Source organism: Anas platyrhynchos, chromosome Z (genome assembly GCF_047663525.1).
Source record: "Anas platyrhynchos isolate ZD024472 breed Pekin duck chromosome Z, IASCAAS_PekinDuck_T2T, whole genome shotgun sequence".
In the NCBI taxonomy this organism is placed as follows: Eukaryota; Metazoa; Chordata; class Aves; order Anseriformes; family Anatidae; genus Anas; species Anas platyrhynchos.
Genome location: NC_092621.1, coordinates 76,727,735 through 76,746,201, shown reverse-complemented (window position 1 = coordinate 76,746,201; position 18,467 = coordinate 76,727,735). Strand labels below are relative to the sequence as shown.

General features: G+C 53.5%; 1 protein-coding gene across 1 annotated transcript in view; it reads left to right on the top strand.

Annotated features, from left to right (window-relative positions):
- Positions 1-18,467, top strand: part of LOC113841723 (uncharacterized) — a 51,176-nt gene that overhangs the window by 20,512 nt on the left and 12,197 nt on the right. The window contains exons 22-33 of the mRNA XM_072031649.1: positions 211-389; positions 947-1,067; positions 1,223-1,360; positions 11,170-11,348; positions 11,898-12,015; positions 12,170-12,307; positions 12,842-13,020; positions 13,580-13,697; positions 13,852-13,989; positions 14,525-14,703; positions 15,261-15,381; positions 15,537-15,674. Of these exons, the coding sequence (XP_071887750.1) occupies positions 211-389; positions 947-1,067; positions 1,223-1,360; positions 11,170-11,348; positions 11,898-12,015; positions 12,170-12,307; positions 12,842-13,020; positions 13,580-13,697; positions 13,852-13,989; positions 14,525-14,703; positions 15,261-15,381; positions 15,537-15,674 (1,746 nt within the window). The remainder of the gene's footprint in view (positions 1-210; positions 390-946; positions 1,068-1,222; positions 1,361-11,169; positions 11,349-11,897; positions 12,016-12,169; positions 12,308-12,841; positions 13,021-13,579; positions 13,698-13,851; positions 13,990-14,524; positions 14,704-15,260; positions 15,382-15,536; positions 15,675-18,467) is intronic.

The window sequence follows — 18,467 nt, the reverse complement described above, 5'->3', positions numbered from 1 at the left end:
AGAAGCACACACGCAAGAAGAAAGAACAGGCCCTGCCCTGGGCTTAGGGAGCAAGGGCTGCAGCCTTGAAAGCACTGTCTGTTGGAAAGAGACCCCATTGGAGAGGGTAGCCCGCAGCTGCTCAGAGCCATTTCCTGCAGGACTACACTGGGAGGGTCAGCCTCAGCTCCTTGCAGCAGGTCTTTAGGAGACTCTCTTCTGGTTTTGCAGAACCCTGTCTACCACCTCCTGGAGGGTGACCAACGTCCTTCGAGCATTGTAAGAAGGGAGTATGACAAGAAGCTGAAGGACAGGATGAAAGAGAATGTCAAAGGCCAAAGCCCTGCAAGTAAGAAGGCACCAGATGCCTCGAAGGAAGAGACAAAGCCAACGAAGGCAACACAGACAGAGTAAGTGTGCACTGGTCCAGCTGAGACCTGGAAACAGCCCTGGAGGCCCTGAGCCCCTGAGCCGTGTTCTGGGGTTCCACGGCTTGTCGTCTTCCCCTTCCTCATGACACGGGAAGGAGCTGGGTGTGATGCCAACCCAGGGACCTCTCTGCACCCCATCACTGAGGCATGACACAGGTCCCGAGGGGAAGGCTGTGGGTGCAAAGGGCCAAGGGGGCCGTGTCTGATGGTGTGCATCTGCACGGGTTGTAACAACACATCCCACAGCTAGGGGCCCGAGTGAGGCCTTGGGGCAATTCTGTCCCTTCTTCCCCACACAAGTGGAGGAAGTCAGATGCTTTTGTGCCAGTGAGATGTTTCCCTGGGCTGCACTGAACGTGCTCATGCCAAAAGGCACTGGAAACACCAAAGGGACAGCTGTTGTCCTGGTGTGGTCGTGGTCTTCCTCCTGCAGAAGCACCTTGTGGTGCTGGAGCTAAGTTGTGAGCTGCGAGCCCAGCTCTGAGTAAGTGCCTCCAAGTGTACTCCCATAAACTAAGCCTGCTGTGTCTTTCTAGATTCCTGCCACCAATTCCTGGGAGGTCTGAGGAGGAGCTGAAGAAGCCAAAACCTCCAGCTTACCCACAGACTAAACCCCGTGAGCACCTGTCTTTTGCTGCTCAGAAAACAGCAACATCGGTACGCCATAGGCATTTCCCAGCCCCGTTTCCCCTTGGAGATTCCAGAGCAGGGCAGAAGCAGCAGCTCTGGCTGCCCACCTGTCGCTGTGCTCCTGCCTGTGCCCAAGCTCCGGAGACTAATGCTGCATGCGATTGTGTTTTCCTTACCTGCAGGGAGTGCACTATATGCGTGTTCTAACAGAGGAAAAACGGGAACAAGCGCTGATGGCCCACAGGCTCAAAACACGACAAGCTGAAGCGTGGAAAGAATATGATTCCAAGACGCAGAAGCTGCTCTTTGAACGAAGAAAGGTATGACATGGATTCCGAGCCCCGAGGAAAAAAAAAACGCAAGCAGGCACTTCGCTCTCTCCTTGGGAGGGAGGGGAGCAGTGCAGGTCTCCGGCACGGCAGCACTGCAGTCCCCACCTGGCCAGGCAGCTGCCTGCTGTCTGCCCGCTCCCCTGCACGTTACCATGCGGGAGGAGCTGTTGCAGTGAGCAAAGGGCAAAGCCAGCAGCGAGCTGGGCATGGGCACGGGTCTGCCGAGGGACTGTACCTCCCTGCGAGGGATGAGTGCCCGCTGGACCTGCACTCTGAAGACTAAAGTGAGGCTGTGCGAGGCACCTGCCTTCACAGAAGCACACATGCAAGCAGAAAAGGCAGGCCCTGCCCTGGGCTCAGGGAGCAAGGGCTGCAGCCTTGAAAGTGCTGGCTGTTGGAAAGAGACCCCATTGGAGAGGGTAGCCCACAGCTGCTCAGAGGGAGTTCCTGCAGCAGTGCACTGGGAGGGGCAGCCTCAGCTCCTTGCAGCAGTTCTTTAGGAGACTCTCTTCTGGTTTTGCAGAACCCCATCAACTCCTTGCAGATGTGTGACCGACGTCCTTCCTTCCACATGAGAAAAGAATACGATGAGAAGCTGAAGGAGAGGATGATGCCTGTCAGTGGCCGAATAAAGAGTGCTGGTGCGGGCTGCCAGCTGGACTGACCACACTGCTCCCTGCATGGCCTTTTTTTTTGCACAAAGGAGGAGAGGAGAAGCCCTGCAACTCCCGGTACTGCTCCCATGGTTGCGAGCCACCTCTCCCGGTGGAGGGCAGCTCGTGCAGGGGGGCCTCAGGCCCTGCGGCAGAGGGCTTCTCGCAGTGTTGACGAGGACTATCTGCCACCAGGGACTTGCTGCTTTGCAACAATGGCCGGGAATGACAAGCAGGCTTCTGTCTCTGGGACACCTTCCTTGCCATCCGTTCTACCATTTGTGGGCCCACAGACCCATTCTCCTGCTTTGGGGATTCCTTTGGGGTTTTCTCCACATGCCCTCTCAGCACTTTAGACCTTCACTAGAAGTACTCTGCTTTTCCAGGTTCAATGTGCAAAAAAAGAAAAGGTGGTTTTTTAGCCGAGGCACTATTTGCTCCGCTGGACTTTGAGCAGATTGCCTCAGACATCCACTTCAATATTGATCGAATTGGGCCTTTTCTTGAGATACGCTGTCCCCACTTAATCCCCCCAAAAATCAACAAGTTTATAGTCCACTGAATATATATATTCCTCTTGCATAGTTGTGGCTATTAGGTCATCTACATACTGTGCCTTTGCCTGGGAGTGAGCTCCAAGCCTCAAGCTCCTTTGCTAGCTGATTACCAAACATCGTCAGGCTATTTTAAGCCCTTGAGGTAACCCTGTCCAAGACAACTGAATCTTTCTGCCATTTTATGGATTTTCTCACACAAAGGCAAATGCTTTTTGACAAAAGAAGGCATCTTTCAAGTCCAACATGGTAAATCACACATGGTCAGTTTTGAATTTGGGGTAGATGTGCTCCAGGATTTCACTAGGCACCAGAGTACTTTTGGTACCTGTATTAACTTAAAAATTGGATTAGCTGAGTCACAGAATCACAGAACTGGAGGGGTTGGAAGGGACCTCGAAAGATCATCGGGTCCAACCCTTCCACCAAAGCAGGCTGCCCAGGTAGGCGTCCAGACGGGCCTCGAATATCTCCAGAGAAGGAGACTCCACAACCTCCCTGGGCAGCCTGTCCCAGTGCTCCGTCACCCTCCCCGTGAAGAGGTTCTTTGGCATGTTGGTGCGGAACTTCCTGTGCTCTATCTTGTGGCCATTACTCCTTGTCCTGTCTCCACAAACCACTGAAAAGAGGTTGGCCAAATCCCTCTGTCTCCCACACCTCAGCTATTTCTACGCATTGATGAGATCCCCTCTCAGTCTTCTTTTCTCCAGGCTGAACAGACCTAGGTCTCTCTGCCTTTCCTCATAGGGAAGATAAGATAAGCTGCGTCTCTTTTACTTGGAGCTCCTTGGGCAAAACTTTATGCATGCTCCTGATTGTTTTAACAAATCTCTTCCCAACAAGGATTTAGCTGATCCTGGCAAATACAAAAATTGAAAGGCCGTTAAATTGTACAACCTTATCTCCTCAGCAGATTCTCCAAATTCCTCAAAGACAATGAACAAACCCCCACTAATTTATCACACCTTGAAAGTGCTGGCTGTTGGAAAGAGACCCCATTGGAGAGGGTAGCCCGCAGCTGCTCACAGCCAGTTCCTGCAGCAGTACACTGGGAGAGGCAGCCTCGGAGGCAGTTCTCTAGGAGACTCTCTTCTGGTTTTGCAGAAAAACTTTCACCAGCCGATGGAGCATGACCAACGTCCTTCATTCCAACTGAGAATGGAGTACAATGAGAAGCTGAAGGAGAGGATGAATCAGAATGACAAAGGCCAGAGCGGTGCGAGCCTGAAGGCACCAGAGGGCAGGCAGGAAGAGCCACAGCCCCTGAGGAGAGCACAGTCAGAGTAAGTGTGCACCGGTCCAGCTGAAGCCTGGGAACAGCCTCACTTCAACACACCCCACAGCTAGGGGACTGACTGACGCCTTGGGACAATTCTGTCCCTTCTTCCCCACCCAAACTGATGGCCTTTCCTTTGGATCCTGCAGGAAAGGGGAGAAGACGAGGCTCTTGGACAACTGTGACAAGGCCCAGGGCGTGCCGTCCACACCAGGAAACCGCAAGCGGCCCTGCAGCTTCCAGCTGCAGAGGCCGTAGCCATCAGCACCAATACCAAAAGCTGGAGCAGGCGCCGGCACCAGTACCAGGGACACTCGAGAAGAAGCTCCCACCTCTTCTCATGGCGCTGCCCCCTTTGCAGTGTGAGAGCTGTCAGCAAGGGGTGTGAAGAGCGCCTTCCAAAGGGTGACCTGCCAAATAAAGAGGGCGGGTGCCTGCTGCCAGCTTATACTTCAGGACCCACAACACAAACCGATTTGCATCAAGCCCAGAAGAGATCCGCAGCCTTGGGGCATGGGTGTAAGGCTTCTGTAAGGCTAGGGTAAAGATGAGGTACCCTAGCAGGTCCATGAGTTGAAATAAAACTAGGAAACGAAGAGAGAGGCTTGAATTTTTTTGTTGGTTCTGGGAGCTTCTTCCTCTGTGTTAATTAGTCTGTAAATGTAATAGGAGCAACTGGCCAACAGGAAAAGGTGGTTTTTTTTTGCAATACCAGAAATTTAAATTGGGAAAATTGGGGAAGAAAAGGGACTCATAGGCACTCAAGGAAAAGGGCTAATTCACCAAACTGTAGTTACTCAAATATTGCACGCATTGAGAGGACCTAGGGAAATTGCCGTAGTACATGTCAGAGGACATCAAAAGGGGAACTGGTTTCCACATAAGAGGGAATAACCTAGCAGGTAAAGAAGCTAGGGAAGCAGCTCTTAGGAAGCATGACGTAGTTCTAACCCTACAGGAATAGGATAATGAAAAAGGGGCACGAGAAAAAGCATACAGAAGCACAAATAAAAACTATAAAGACAAGAGGGGCAGAACTGAAAGAAGGAAAATGGATTCTGCCTGATGGAAGAGAAATACTGCCAAAGGAACAAGCTAGGCGTGCACTTCTACAGTTATTACTACAAACGCATTAGGGAACAACAGCATTGAGTGATCAATTTCTAAAATTTTATGGGTGTGTAGGAATACATGAGATAGCCAAACAAACTGTCCAGGAGCAAAAAACAGGCAGTAGCAGGGAAAATTCTGATTAGCAAAAGAAAACAGTGTTAGCCATGAGGTGCTTTCACAGTGATGGCTAGCTCAGCTTTACCACACCGGTCTCTCACCCTACCCCTACTCAAAGGAAAGTGAGGAGAAAATGTGACAAAAAAGGGTTTAGATCAGGACAGTTTACAAAGGAATAAAGAAAGGGAAAAAATCAGAAAACAATAACACAAATAAAAGAAGCAGGTGATGCACAATGCAGCTGGTCACCACAAGCCAACTGATGCCCACCTGGTCCCTGAGCAACAGTGACCTCTCCTGCCAACCCCCCCAGCGTTATTGTCCCACATGACACCACATGCTATGGGACATCCCTTTGGCCAGTTGGGGTCAGCTGTCCTGGCCGTGTCCCCTCCCACCTCCCTGTGCACCCCCAGCCTTCTCAGGTTCACCAGGAGGAAATCATGCTTGATAAACTGCTTAAAATTATCTAATGAAAGGACTGGCTTGGAAGACAAGAAGAGGGTATTGCATATAGACAGGGGGACTGATGGCTGAAGTGCAGCCCTGCAGAAAGAGAGTTGAGTACTGAGCTGCACAAATGCTCTGCTGCTACCACACTGCTAGTAGTATTCAACAAGTGTGTAATTCAGAGCTTAACCCAGCCTCACGGAAGGAAGCGAAGTCCCAAATGTGTCCTCCTGAAAACTAACAGCCTAAACACAAGTGCAACGTCAGGGGAAATTCAGAGAAGATGGGACCGGTGTTGTGAAGGACAGGGCAAACTAGAACAAACACAGCATACGGTAGGATCAAAGAAGGAAAAGGTTGTTCATCCCTTGAGACATAAAAGTAAGATTTCAATGGGAAGAGAAAGTAAAACAGCACAGCACAAAATAAAAAACAGCGTTATTTATTATATACCCTGCATCTTCCCTTGGAACAGTCACAGCGAGGTCCCGACTCCCCTCCCATCTCATTTTCCCTCTAACCCTTGCTGATAAGATCAGCAGATTAAGGAGATGAACAACTCTTGTCATCTTTGCTTGCTGTCTCCCAAGTAAGAAACCTGCACGCAGGCAGAGAGAGGTCAGTGTCTCTCTCAGAAAAATAAATAAAGAAATAAATAAACAAATAGAATAAAAATAATTAAAAGAAAAAAAAAAAAAAAAGAAACAACAACAGAGCAAACAAACAAACGAACAATAAAGCAGCCACACTCAGTGGTATTCTACTGCAACAACATCATCTTTGTTTCTCACACTCCCCAGTCAGAAACCTGCACACAGGCAGAGACAGTCAAGTGTTTCTCTCAGAAATTAATAAATAAATTAATAAACAAAATAAAACATCCACACTCGGGCGTAAGGGACACCTGTGACAGAGAACTGGCACAGGGTGCCCAGAGAGGCTGTGGAGTCTCCCCCAACAGAGATCCTCAACAGCAGCCTGTGCATGCTCCTCGGCAACCTGCTGTAGGTGGCCCTGCTTGAGAGGATCCATGATTCCTCTCTGATCTATGGTTCCGTGATTCTCTTGATTTTGAAAGCAAAGAATTCACCTGAACATCAAAAGCAGCCTGAAGAAAACAGCCATGCTCTGGAAGAACACTTTGAAGGAGCATATGCAACTAAGCTGGGCCTGACTGGCAAGGAGCCTTACTGCAGCCTCCAGCTTGTTAGGACACGGTTTGCGCAGAGCCTGGCAAAACCAGGCTGGGGTCTTGTTTTGAGCAGTGAGCTGAACAAATTCTCTACAGGTACTGCAGTGATACCTATATTCAGCCTGAGCTCAAACCAGCCTCACTCACACAAGGGAGTGAAGTCCAAAATGTGTCCTCCTCACACCTGTAATTGCAATGGACGTGGGGGTGCTGGAAAGGTGGAGGCAGTATATCAAAGAAAACGGAGTAACAGGAGCATATGGTAACAAGCTGAGGTGAGAGATGGAGGCAGAGGTGTCTGCACCGCCCCGTCAGGGGCCTCACTCTGCACCCCTGCCCATGCTGAGGCAAGATGTGGGTGGCCTGTGAGGTGCCGACCCTTTGTGACACGTTCGATGATGTCGTGGGGCTCGGCTATAAATACCGGCCCTGCCGTGCCTGGCCACACTCCCCAGCAAGGCCTGGGAAGTGTTGGAGCTGCTCTCGCCAGCGCTATTCTGCTCCACAGGAGCTGCTCTGCCAGCAGCAGAAGGCGAGGGGAGCCTGTGGTAGAGAACGCTGGTTGGGAAGTGTTGAGGAAAAGGAGGAGGAGCCAAGGGAGTTTTGTAGCACGAAAAGCACGTCTTTACCAGCTTCTGTAAGGCTAGGGTAAAGATGAGGCACTACGTGCTGTTCAACCCCTTGAAGCCTGAGGACCTTTCATTAATTAAGGAGCTCACCAGGAAAGGTAAGGCCCTGGGGGGCCCTTGTGGGAGCGCTGTTGTCGCAAAGACGGACGTGAGCTGTGGAAAGCTTGGGGCTGGGGCTGCCGGGGGAAGGTCTTCTGAAGGGTCCTGGCATCTGCAAGGAGAGCCCTGAGTGCATCCAATGTGCTTCCCAAAGTGCATCTAACGCCTCCCCTCCCTCCCCAGGCCTGTCCTGGGCACAGTGTGGGCTTCTTGCAAGCTGGGCAAGGTTCAGGAGCTGTGCAGCAGCTTGCCCCAGCAGTGCGAGTGCTGGTTGAGGGCAAGGCAGAGCTTGATCGCACACCACTGTCACCTCTGTGGCGATGGGGGTTCAGACTTCATGGGCATTGCCAACTCACAGCATCTTGGCATCTGTCTTTCGCTTTCCAGAAATCGCCCAAGTGTGGAATAGTACGTGCAGATACATCAGAAGGCAGCTGTTGCAGAAGAAGGTGAGCCTTACATCCTGCCCCTGGCCCATCTTGCCCCTTTGGACCTGGGCCACACAGCACCATCTTCAGGGCCAGCAAGTCACCCAGCACCCTTCCAGCTCTGCCCAGCACTGCCATTGGTCCCTCTTCTTGCTTGCGTTTTCAGGCGGTGAATATTGGAATCGGGACATTTGCCGTTGTGTCAGCGAAGACCACTGGTGCGGATGGCAAGGCTATGGTTGTCCGGAAACCCATATTCAAGCCCTGCAGGTTCATGAAGATATTTTACAAGCTCAAGTGTGCTGAGAGCAGAATTCCTAGTAAGAAGATTTTTGCTTTGCTTTCCCTCTGCAGCCCTTGCCTTTTGCTCCATGCAGTCGTGCCTGTGCCACGGCAGAGCAAAGTCTCTTGCACCATGGAGAGGCTGAGTGTGGGTGCACATACAGCATCCCAGAACATGCCCCTGCCCTGGGAGTCAGCCCCGTCTCTGCAGCTCATCCCACCCTCTAGCAGGATGCTCGTAGCACGTGGCAAAGCTTCCCTTGGCCTTCTGTTCCCCATCTGCTCTGCTCTGGAGATGTGGCCAAAGCTGGCAAGGACCTTCCCCGTGGCACAGCATTGCGCGAGGGCTGGGCGCTGCACACACTTCGTCTGTGAGTTTGCTGAACTGAGTGAGGACTGACATTGTTCCTTCATGGTTGTTTTCTAGTCGAGACATTCATTGATCCGCTGGACATTGAGAAAATTGCCGCACACATCTACTTCCGACCACAAATAGTAGAGCAGTGCATCCACGAGACCCTGCTTCTCTACGCTGGTGGCCTCTTGGACAACCAGGATGTGGAATTCTTCTTCAAGGGCATTGGCATTCTTACTGTGCGAAGAAGAGTGGTCACCATGAACTATTACACTGATTTCCTGCTGGACGTGGATGACACACGCAATATGCGTGAAGCTCTTCTCACGGTGAGCGGATCATGTCTCCAGGGCAGCTTGCAGCTCTGGCAATGCTGTCAAAGCTCTCTCAAACTGCTTTCTCCTTGCCTGCCTCACCATTGCGTGAGACAGGCTGGAGGAGCTACACAAACTGTTGGTAGCACCTTGGCCTGTTTGTGTGAGGGGCTAATGACACCAAAGGACAAAGTGGGGCGAGGATTTTGGAGAGGTAGCCGTGTTCCTGAGTAGTGGGAACATTTGCTACCTTTGGGAGCAAGGAGCACATATCCTTGGCTTCTGCTGACGTGTGTCTGTCCTATTGCAGAACTCCAAGATGATGGATATGCTTGCCTTCAACGGCAAAAACAGATATACTCGCATCAGTGGAAATACGTTCCTCACACTACCAACGTGAGTGCCATCTCTTCTGCAACATCTGGCTGGCCAGGGGAGCGGGTGCCCAGCTCGTGCTTTGGGTGCAGCGTCTTCTTGATGCTTCTCTCCTGCCAGAGCGAGGCAGGACCAGCTCGTTCCTGGGAGGCCTTCCAGGTTGACCCCCTGCTCAGTCAGCACTTCTGGGCAGTGCAGATGAAGCGGCCAGTCTGCAGTTGAGGGTCCCTGAGAGCGGTGGGAGGGTGTGAGGGGACAGCGAGGAGGACTTGTGTTGGCTCTGGCAGTAAGGCATAAGAAGCATGGGAAGAAGCTGCTGGAGGCTGTGGGGCCCCTCAGCTCGCACAGGCCATTGTGTCCTCCAGAGGCTCGGCAGTAGCTCCCAAAGAGCCCTGCCAGCAGCTTCTTAGTGTGGGGCACCAAGGGAACATAGTGCCTTATTTGACAACTGCTGTCTTCCTGTTTCCAGGCTTATACTTCGGGACCCACGACGCAAAGCAGTTTGCATCAAGCCCAGAAGGGATCCGCAGCCTTGGGGCATGGGTGGCCGAAAATGTAATGTCCCAGTGGGCTCCTGGCAGGGGGTTGCGTGTTCTCCTTTTGTCCTCGCAGGGCAGGAGAGCCAATGTTGATGTGTGGGGGATGCGAGAGAAGGCAGCTGTGTGGGATAAAATGCCCCAGGAGTGGTGGCTCCCAGCGGTGGCAATGAGTGTGGGTGGACATGGCTGAGCAGCTCTGCTGCTGCTGCCGCTCCCCTGCACAGACACAGAGGTGACATCGTGCTGTTCTCTTGCAGTGAGTGTGCTGGACCCGGTGGTGATGGCTCGGAGGAGGGTTTCTCAAGCCAAGAGGGCAGAGAAGAAAAGAAAGGAGGAGGCAGACAAGCAGCGTGAACAAGCCAGGTGAGCCTGCTGGAGAAGTGTTGTGGCGGAGTTAGGGGACTCGCTGTGCTCTTGCTGCTGGAGCTAAGATGTGAGCTGCGAGCCCGCCCTTTAGAAACTGCCTCCCATAAGCTAAACTTGCTGTGTCTTACTAGATTCCTGCCACCAATTCATGAGAGGTCTGAGGAGGAGCTGAAGAAACCAACACCTTCAGCTTATCAACGGTCATCCATAATCCCGGCTTGTTATAAGGACACTCCACCAATGGTACGCCATAGGCATTTGTCAGTCCCGTTTCACTTTGGGGGTTCCAGAGCAAGGCAGAAGCAGCAGCTGTTGCTGCCCACTGTCCCCATGCTCCTGCCTGTGCCCAGCCCCAGGAGACTAACGCTGCGTGCGGATGTGTTTCCCTTGCCTGCAGGGAGTGCGCTCTGTGCGCGCTCAGATAGAAGACGGGCATGAATACTGATGGTCCACAGGCTCAGAAAGATTGAAGCTGAAATGTGGGACCTATGCTGTGTATGCATATGGAGTAGGAGCAAGGAGCATGGCATGTTTTCAGAGAGCCTAGGAAAAAATGCCCCCAGCAGGCTTTTGCCCTGCTCCTTGGGAGGGAGGGGAGCAGTGCAGGTCTCCGGCACGGCAGCGTTGCAGTCCCCACCTGGCCAGGCAGGTGCCTGCTGTCTGCGCGCTCCCCTGCACGTTGCCATGCGGGAGGAGCTGTTGCAGTTAGCAAAGGGCAGAGCCAGCAGAGAGCTGGGCATGGGCACGAATCTGCCAAGGGTCTGTACCTCCCTGCGAGGGATGTGTGCCCGCTGTACCTGCACCCTGAAGACTAAAGTGAGCCTGTGCGAGGCACCTGCCTTCACAGAAGCACACATGCAAGCAGAAAAGGCAGGCCCTGCCCTGGGCTCAGGGAGCAAGGGCTGCAGCCTTGAAAGCACCGTCTGTTGGAAGGAGACCCCTTTGGAGAGGGTGGCCTGCTGCTGCTCAGAGCCATTTCCTGCAGGAGCGCACTGGGAGTAGCAGCCTCAGCTGCTTGCAGCAGTTCTCTAGGAGACTCTCTTCTGGTTTTGCAGAAATATTTCTGCCAAATACTCAAGTGCACACGAGTTCCTACCCACATCGTGAGAAAGGAGTATGATCAGATGCTGAAGCGGAGAATAAAGGACAAGTTGAAAGGCCAAATGCCTACGAGCCTGAAGGCACCAAAGGGGTGGCAGCAAGTGCCACAGCAACCGAGGACAGCACAGAAAAAGTAAGTGTGCACCGGTCCAGCTGAGACCCGGAAACAGCCCTGGAGGCCATGACCCGTGTTCTGGGGTTCCACGGCTTGTCGTCTTCCCCTTCCTCGTGACATGGGAAGGAGCTGGGTGCGATGGCAACCCAGGGATCTCTCTGAACCCCACAACCGAGGCATGACACAGGTCCCAAGGGGAAGGCTGTGGGTGCAAAGGGCCAAGGCAGCTGTGTCTGATGGTGTGCGTCTGCTTGGGTTGTAACAACACACCCCACAGCTAGGGGCCTGAGTGAGGCCTTGGGACATTTCTGTCCCTTCTTCCCCACACAAGTGGAGGAAGTCAGATGCTTTTGTGCCAGTGAGATGTTTCCCTGGGCTGCACTGAACGTGCTCATGCCAAAAGGCACTGGAAACACCAAAGGGACAGCTGTTGTCCTGGTGTGGTCGTGGTCTTCCTCCTGCAGAAGCACCTTGTGGTGCTGGAGATAAGGTGTGAGCTGCGAGCCCAGCTCTGAGTAAGTGCCTCCAAGTGTAGTCCCATATGCTAAGCCTGCTGTGTCTTTCTAGATTCCTGCCACCAATTTATGAGGAATCTGAGGAGGAGCTGAAGAAGCCAACACCTCCAGCTCATGCAAAGCCTAGGACACCTGAGCACGGGGCTTTTGCTCAGGACACTTCAACACCGGTACGCCATAGGCATTTCCCAGCCCCGCTTCCCCTTGGAGATTCCAGAGCAGGACAGAAGCAGCAGATGTGGCTGCCCACCGTCCCTGTGCTCCTGCCTGTGCCCAGCCCCAGGAAACTAACGCTGCGTGCGGATGTGTTTCCCTTGCCTGCAGGGAGCGCGCTCTGTACGCGCTAAGATAGAAGAAAGAAGGCTCCGCATACTGAAGGCCCATAAGATGAAAAATCTTGAGGCTGAAACATGGAACCAATATGATTCCACGCTTCAAAAGCTGATGATGGAGCACAAGCAGGTATGACATGCGTTCAGAGCCCCCAGGAAGAAAATGTCCCAGCAGGCATTTCCCCTGCTCCTTGGGAGGCAGGGGAGCAGTGCAGGTCACCGGCACGGCAGCGTTGCAGTCCCCACCTGGCCAGGCAGCTGCCTGCTGTCTGCGTGCTCCCCTGCACGTTGCCATGCGGGAGGAGCTGTTGCAAGAAGCAAAGGGCAGAGCCAGCAGAGAGCTGGGCGTGGGCACGGGTCTGCCAAGGGTCTGTACCTCCCTGCGAGGGATGTGTGCCCGCTGGACCTGCACCCTGAAGGCTAAAGTGAGCCTGTGCGAGGCACCTGCCTCAGCAGAAGCACACACGCAAGCAGAAAAAGCAGGCCCTGCCCTGGGCTCAGGGAGCAAGGGCTGCAGCCTTGAAAGTGCTGGCTGTTGGAAAGAGACCCCATTGGAGAGGGTAGCCCGCAGCTGCTCACAGCCAGTTCCTGCAGCAGTGCACTGGGAGAGGCAGCCTCGGCTGCTTCCTGCAGTTCTCTAGGAGACTCTCTTCTGGTTTTGCAGAAAAACTTTCACCAGCCGATGGAGCATGACCAACGTCCTTCATTCCAACTGAGAATGGAGTACAATGAGAAGCTGAAGGAGAGGATGAATCAGAATGACAAAGGCCAGAGCGGTGCGAGCCTGAAGGCACCAGAGGGGAGGCAGGAAGAGCCACAGCCCCTGAGGAGAGCACAGTCAGAGTAAGTGTGCACCGGTCCAGCTGAGGCTTGGGAACAGCCCTGGAGGCCCTGAGCCCCTGCACCATGTTCTGAGGTTTCCTGGGCTTGAAGTCCTCCCCTTCCTCTTGACACTGGAAGGAGATGGGTGCGATGCCACGCCCAGGGGCCTCTGGGCATCCCCAGGCCTTTCCACGACCCAGGTCCTGAGGGGAAGGCTGTGGCTGCAAAGGGCCAAGGGGGCCGTGTCTGATGGTGTGCGTCTGCGTGGGACATAGCAACACATCCCACAGCTAGGGGCCTGAGTGAGGCCTTGGGACATTTCTGTCCCTTCTTCCCCACACAAGTGGAGGAAGTCAGATGGTTTTGTGCCAGTGAGATGTTTCCCTTGGCTGCACTGAATGTGCTCATGCCAAAAGGCACTGGAAACACCAAAGGGACAGCTGTTGTCCTGGTGTGGTCGTGGTCTTCCTCCTGCAGAAGCACCTTGTGGTGCTGGAGCTAAGTTGTGAGCTGCGAGCCCAGCTCTGAGTAAGTGCCTCCAAGTGTAGTCCCATAAGCTAAGCCTGCTGTGTCTTTTCAGATTCCTGCCACCAATTCCTGGGAGGTCTGAGGAGGAGCTGAAGAAACCAACCCCTCCAGCTCATCCAAAGCCTAAGACCCCTGAGTGCCTGGATAATCCTCAGGACCCTCCAACATCGGTACGCCATAGGCATTTCCAAACCAGGTTTCCCCTTGGAGACTCCAGAGCAGGGCAGAAGCAGCAGATGTGGCGGCCCACCGTCCCTGTGCTCCTGCCTGTGCCCAGCCCCGGGAGACTAATGCTTCATGCGGTTGTGTTTCCCTTGCCTGCAGAGGTGGCGCTCTGTGCGTGCTCAGATGGAAGAAAGACGGTACAGAATACTCATGGCCCACAAGCGCACAGAGCTTGAAGATGAAATCGGTGGGGAATATGATGCAATCCTACGGAGTAGGAGCAGAGAGCGAAAACAGGTATGTCACGCATTCAGAGCCCCCAGGAAAGAAAAGCCCCAAGAAGGCAATTCCCCCACTCCTTGGGAGGGAGGGGAGCAGTGCAGGTCTCCGGCACAGCAGCGTTGCAGTCCCCACCTGGCCAGGCAGGTGCCTGCTGTCTGCGCGCTCCCCTGCACGTTGCCGTGCGGGAGGAGCTGTTGCAAGAAGCAAAGGGCAAAGCCAGCAGCGAGCGGGGCATGGGCACCGGTCTGCTGAGGGACCGTACCTCCCTGCAAGGGAGCAGTGTCCGTAGTATTTGTGCCCTGAAGACTAAAGTGAGCCTGTGCAAGGCACCTGCCTCAGCAGAAGCACACACGCAAGAAGAAAGAACAGGCCCTGCCCTGGGCTTAGGGAGCAAGGGCTGCAGCCTTGAAAGCACTGTCTGTTGGAAAGAGACCCCATTGGAGAGGGTAGCCCGCAGCTGCTCAGAGCCATTTCCTGCAGGACTACACTGGGAGGGTCAGCCTCAGCTCCTTGCAGCAGGTCTTTAGGAGACTCTCTTCTGGTTTTGCAGAACCCTGTCTACCACCTCCTGGAGGGTGACCAACGTCCTTCGAGCATTGTAAGAAGGGAGTATGACAAGAAGCTGAAGGACAGGATGAAAGAGAATGTCAAAGGCCAAAGCCCTGCAAGTAAGAAGGCACCAGATGCCTCGAAGGAAGAGACAAAGCCAACGAAGGCAACACAGACAGAGTAAGTGTGCACTGGTCCAGCTGAGACCTGGAAACAGCCCTGGAGGCCCTGAGCCCCTGAGCCGTGTTCTGGGGTTCCACGGCTTGTCGTCTTCCCCTTCCTCATGACACGGGAAGGAGCTGGGTGTGATGCCAACCCAGGGACCTCTCTGCACCCCATCACTGAGGCATGACACAGGTCCCGAGGGGAAGGCTGTGGGTGCAAAGGGCCAAGGGGGCCGTGTCTGATGGTGTGCGTCTGCACGGGTTGTAACAACACATCCCGCAGCTAGGGGCCCGAGTGAGGCCTTGGGGCAATTCTGTCCCTTCTTCCCCACACAAGTGGAGGAAGTCAGATGCTTTTGTGCCAGTGAGATGTTTCCCTGGGCTGCACTGAACGTGCTCATGCCAAAAGGCACTGGAAACACCAAAGGGACAGCTGTTGTCCTGGTGTGGTCGTGGTCTTCCTCCTGCAGAAGCACCTTGTGGTGCTGGAGCTAAGTTGTGAGCTGCGAGCCCAGCTCTGAGTAAGTGCCTCCAAGTGTACTCCCATAAACTAAGCCTGCTGTGTCTTTCTAGATTCCTGCCACCAATTCCTGGGAGGTCTGAGGAGGAGCTGAAGAAGCCAAAACCTCCAGCTTACCCACAGACTAAACCCCGTGAGCACCTGTCTTTTGCTGCTCAGAAAACAGCAACATCGGTACGCCATAGGCATTTCCCAGCCCCGTTTCCCCTTGGAGATTCCAGAGCAGGGCAGAAGCAGCAGCTCTGGCTGCCCACCTGTCGCTGTGCTCCTGCCTGTGCCCAAGTTCCGGAGACTAATGCTGCATGCGATTGTGTTTTCCTTACCTGCAGGGAGTGCACTATATGCGTGTTCTAACAGAGGAAAAACGGGAACAAGCGCTGATGGCCCACAGGCTCAAAACACGACAAGCTGAAGCGTGGAAAGAATATGATTCCAAGACGCAGAAGCTGCTCTTTGAACGAAGAAAGGTATGACATGGATTCCGAGCCCCGAGGAAAAAAAAAACGCAAGCAGGCACTTCGCTCTCTCCTTGGGAGGGAGGGGAGCAGTGCAGGTCTCCGGCACGGCAGCACTGCAGTCCCCACCTGGCCAGGCAGCTGCCTGCTGTCTGCCCGCTCCCTTGCACGTTACCATGCAGGAGGAGCTGTTGCAGTGAGCAAAGGGCAAAGCCAGCAGCGAGCTGGGCATGGGCACGGGTCTGCCGAGGGACTGTACCTCCCTGCGAGGGATGAGTGCCCGCTGGACCTGCACTCTGAAGACTAAAGTGAGGCTGTGCGAGGCACCTGCCTTCACAGAAGCACACATGCAAGCAGAAAAGGCAGGCCCTGCCCTGGGCTCAGGGAGCAAGGGCTGCAGCCTTGAAAGTGCTGGCTGTTGGAAAGAGACCCCATTGGAGAGGGTAGCCCACAGCTGCTCAGAGGGAGTTCCTGCAGCAGTGCACTGGGAGGGGCAGCCTCAGCTCCTTGCAGCAGTTCTTTAGGAGACTCTCTTCTGGTTTTGCAGAACCCCATCAACTCCTTGCAGATGTGTGACCGACGTCCTTCCTTCCACATGAGAAAAGAATACGATGAGAAGCTGAAGGAGAGGATGATGCCTGTCAGTGGCCGAATAAAGAGTGCTGGTGCGGGCTGCCAGCTGGACTGACCACACTGCTCCCTGCATGGCCTTTTTTTTTGCACAAAGGAGGAGAGGAGAAGCCCTGCAACTCCCGGTACTGCTCCCATGGTTGCGAGCCACCTCTCCCGGTGGAGGGCAGCTCGTGCAGGGGGGCCTCAGGCCCTGCGGCAGAGGGCTTCTCGCAGTGTTGACGAGGACTATCTGCCACCAGGGACTTGCTGCTTTGCAACAATGGCCGGGAATGACAAGCAGGCTTCTGTCTCTGGGACACCTTCCTTGCCATCCGTTCTACCATTTGTGGGCCCACAGACCCATTCTCCTGCTTTGGGGATTCCTTTGGGGTTTTCTCCACATGCCCTCTCAGCACTTTAGACCTTCACTAGAAGTACTCTGCTTTTCCAGGTTCAATGTGCAAAAAAAGAAAAGGTGGTTTTTTAGCCGAGGCACTATTTGCTCCGCTGGACTTTGAGCAGATTGCCTCAGACATCCACTTCAATATTGATCGAATTGGGCCTTTTCTTGAGATACGCTGTCCCCACTTAATCCCCCCAAAAATCAACAAGTTTATAGTCCACTGAATATATATATTCCTCTTGCATAGTTGTGGCTATTAGGTCATCTACATACTGTGCCTTTGCCTGGGAGTGAGCTCCAAGCCTCAAGCTCCTTTGCTAGCTGATTACCAAACATCGTCAGGCTATTTTAAGCCCTTGAGGTAACCCTGTCCAAGACAACTGAATCTTTCTGCCATTTTATGGATTTTCTCACACAAAGGCAAATGCTTTTTGACAAAAGAAGGCATCTTTCAAGTCCAACATGGTAAATCACACATGGTCAGTTTTGAATTTGGGGTAGATGTGCTCCAGGATTTCACTAGGCACCAGAGTACTTTTGGTACCTGTATTAACTTAAAAATTGGATTAGCTGAGTCACAGAATCACAGAACTGGAGGGGTTGGAAGGGACCTCGAAAGATCATCGGGTCCAACCCTTCCACCAAAGCAGGCTGCCCAGGTAGGCGTCCAGACGGGCCTTGAATATCTCCAGAGAAGGAGACTCCACAACCTCCCTGGGCAGCCTGTCCCAGTGCTCCGTCACCCTCCCCGTGAAGAGGTTCTTTGGCATGTTGGTGCGGAACTTCCTGTGCTCTATCTTGTGGCCATTACTCCTTGTCCTGTCTCCACAAACCACTGAAAAGAGGTTGGCCAAATCCCTCTGTCTCCCACACCTCAGCTATTTCTACGCATTGATGAGATCCCCTCTCAGTCTTCTTTTCTCCAGGCTGAACAGACCTAGGTCTCTCTGCCTTTCCTCATAGGGAAGATAAGATAAGCTGCGTCTCTTTTACTTGGAGCTCCTTGGGCAAAACTTTATGCATGCTCCTGATTGTTTTAACAAATCTCTTCCCAACAAGGATTTAGCTGATCCTGGCAAATACAAAAATTGAAAGGCCGTTAAATTGTACAACCTTATCTCCTCAGCAGATTCTCCAAATTCCTCAAAGACAATGAACAAACCCCCACTAATTTATCACACCTTGAAAGTGCTGGCTGTTGGAAAGAGACCCCATTGGAGAGGGTAGCCCGCAGCTGCTCACAGCCAGTTCCTGCAGCAGTACACTGGGAGAGGCAGCCTCGGAGGCAGTTCTCTAGGAGACTCTCTTCTGGTTTTGCAGAAAAACTTTCACCAGCCGATGGAGCATGACCAACGTCCTTCATTCCAACTGAGAATGGAGTACAATGAGAAGCTGAAGGAGAGGATGAATCAGAATGACAAAGGCCAGAGCGGTGCGAGCCTGAAGGCACCAGAGGGCAGGCAGGAAGAGCCACAGCCCCTGAGGAGAGCACAGACAGAGTAAGTGTGCACCGGTCCAGCTGAAGCCTGGGAACAGCCTCACTTCAACACACCCCACAGCTAGGGGACTGACTGACGCCTTGGGACAATTCTGTCCCTTCTTCCCCACCCAAACTGATGGCCTTTCCTTTGGATCCTGCAGGAAAGGGGAGAAGACGAGGCTCTTGGACAACTGTGACAAGGCCCAGGGCGTGCCGTCCACACCAGGAAACCGCAAGCGGCCCTGCAGCTTCCAGCTGCAGAGGCCGTAGCCATCAGCACCAATACCAAAAGCTGGAGCAGGCGCCGGCA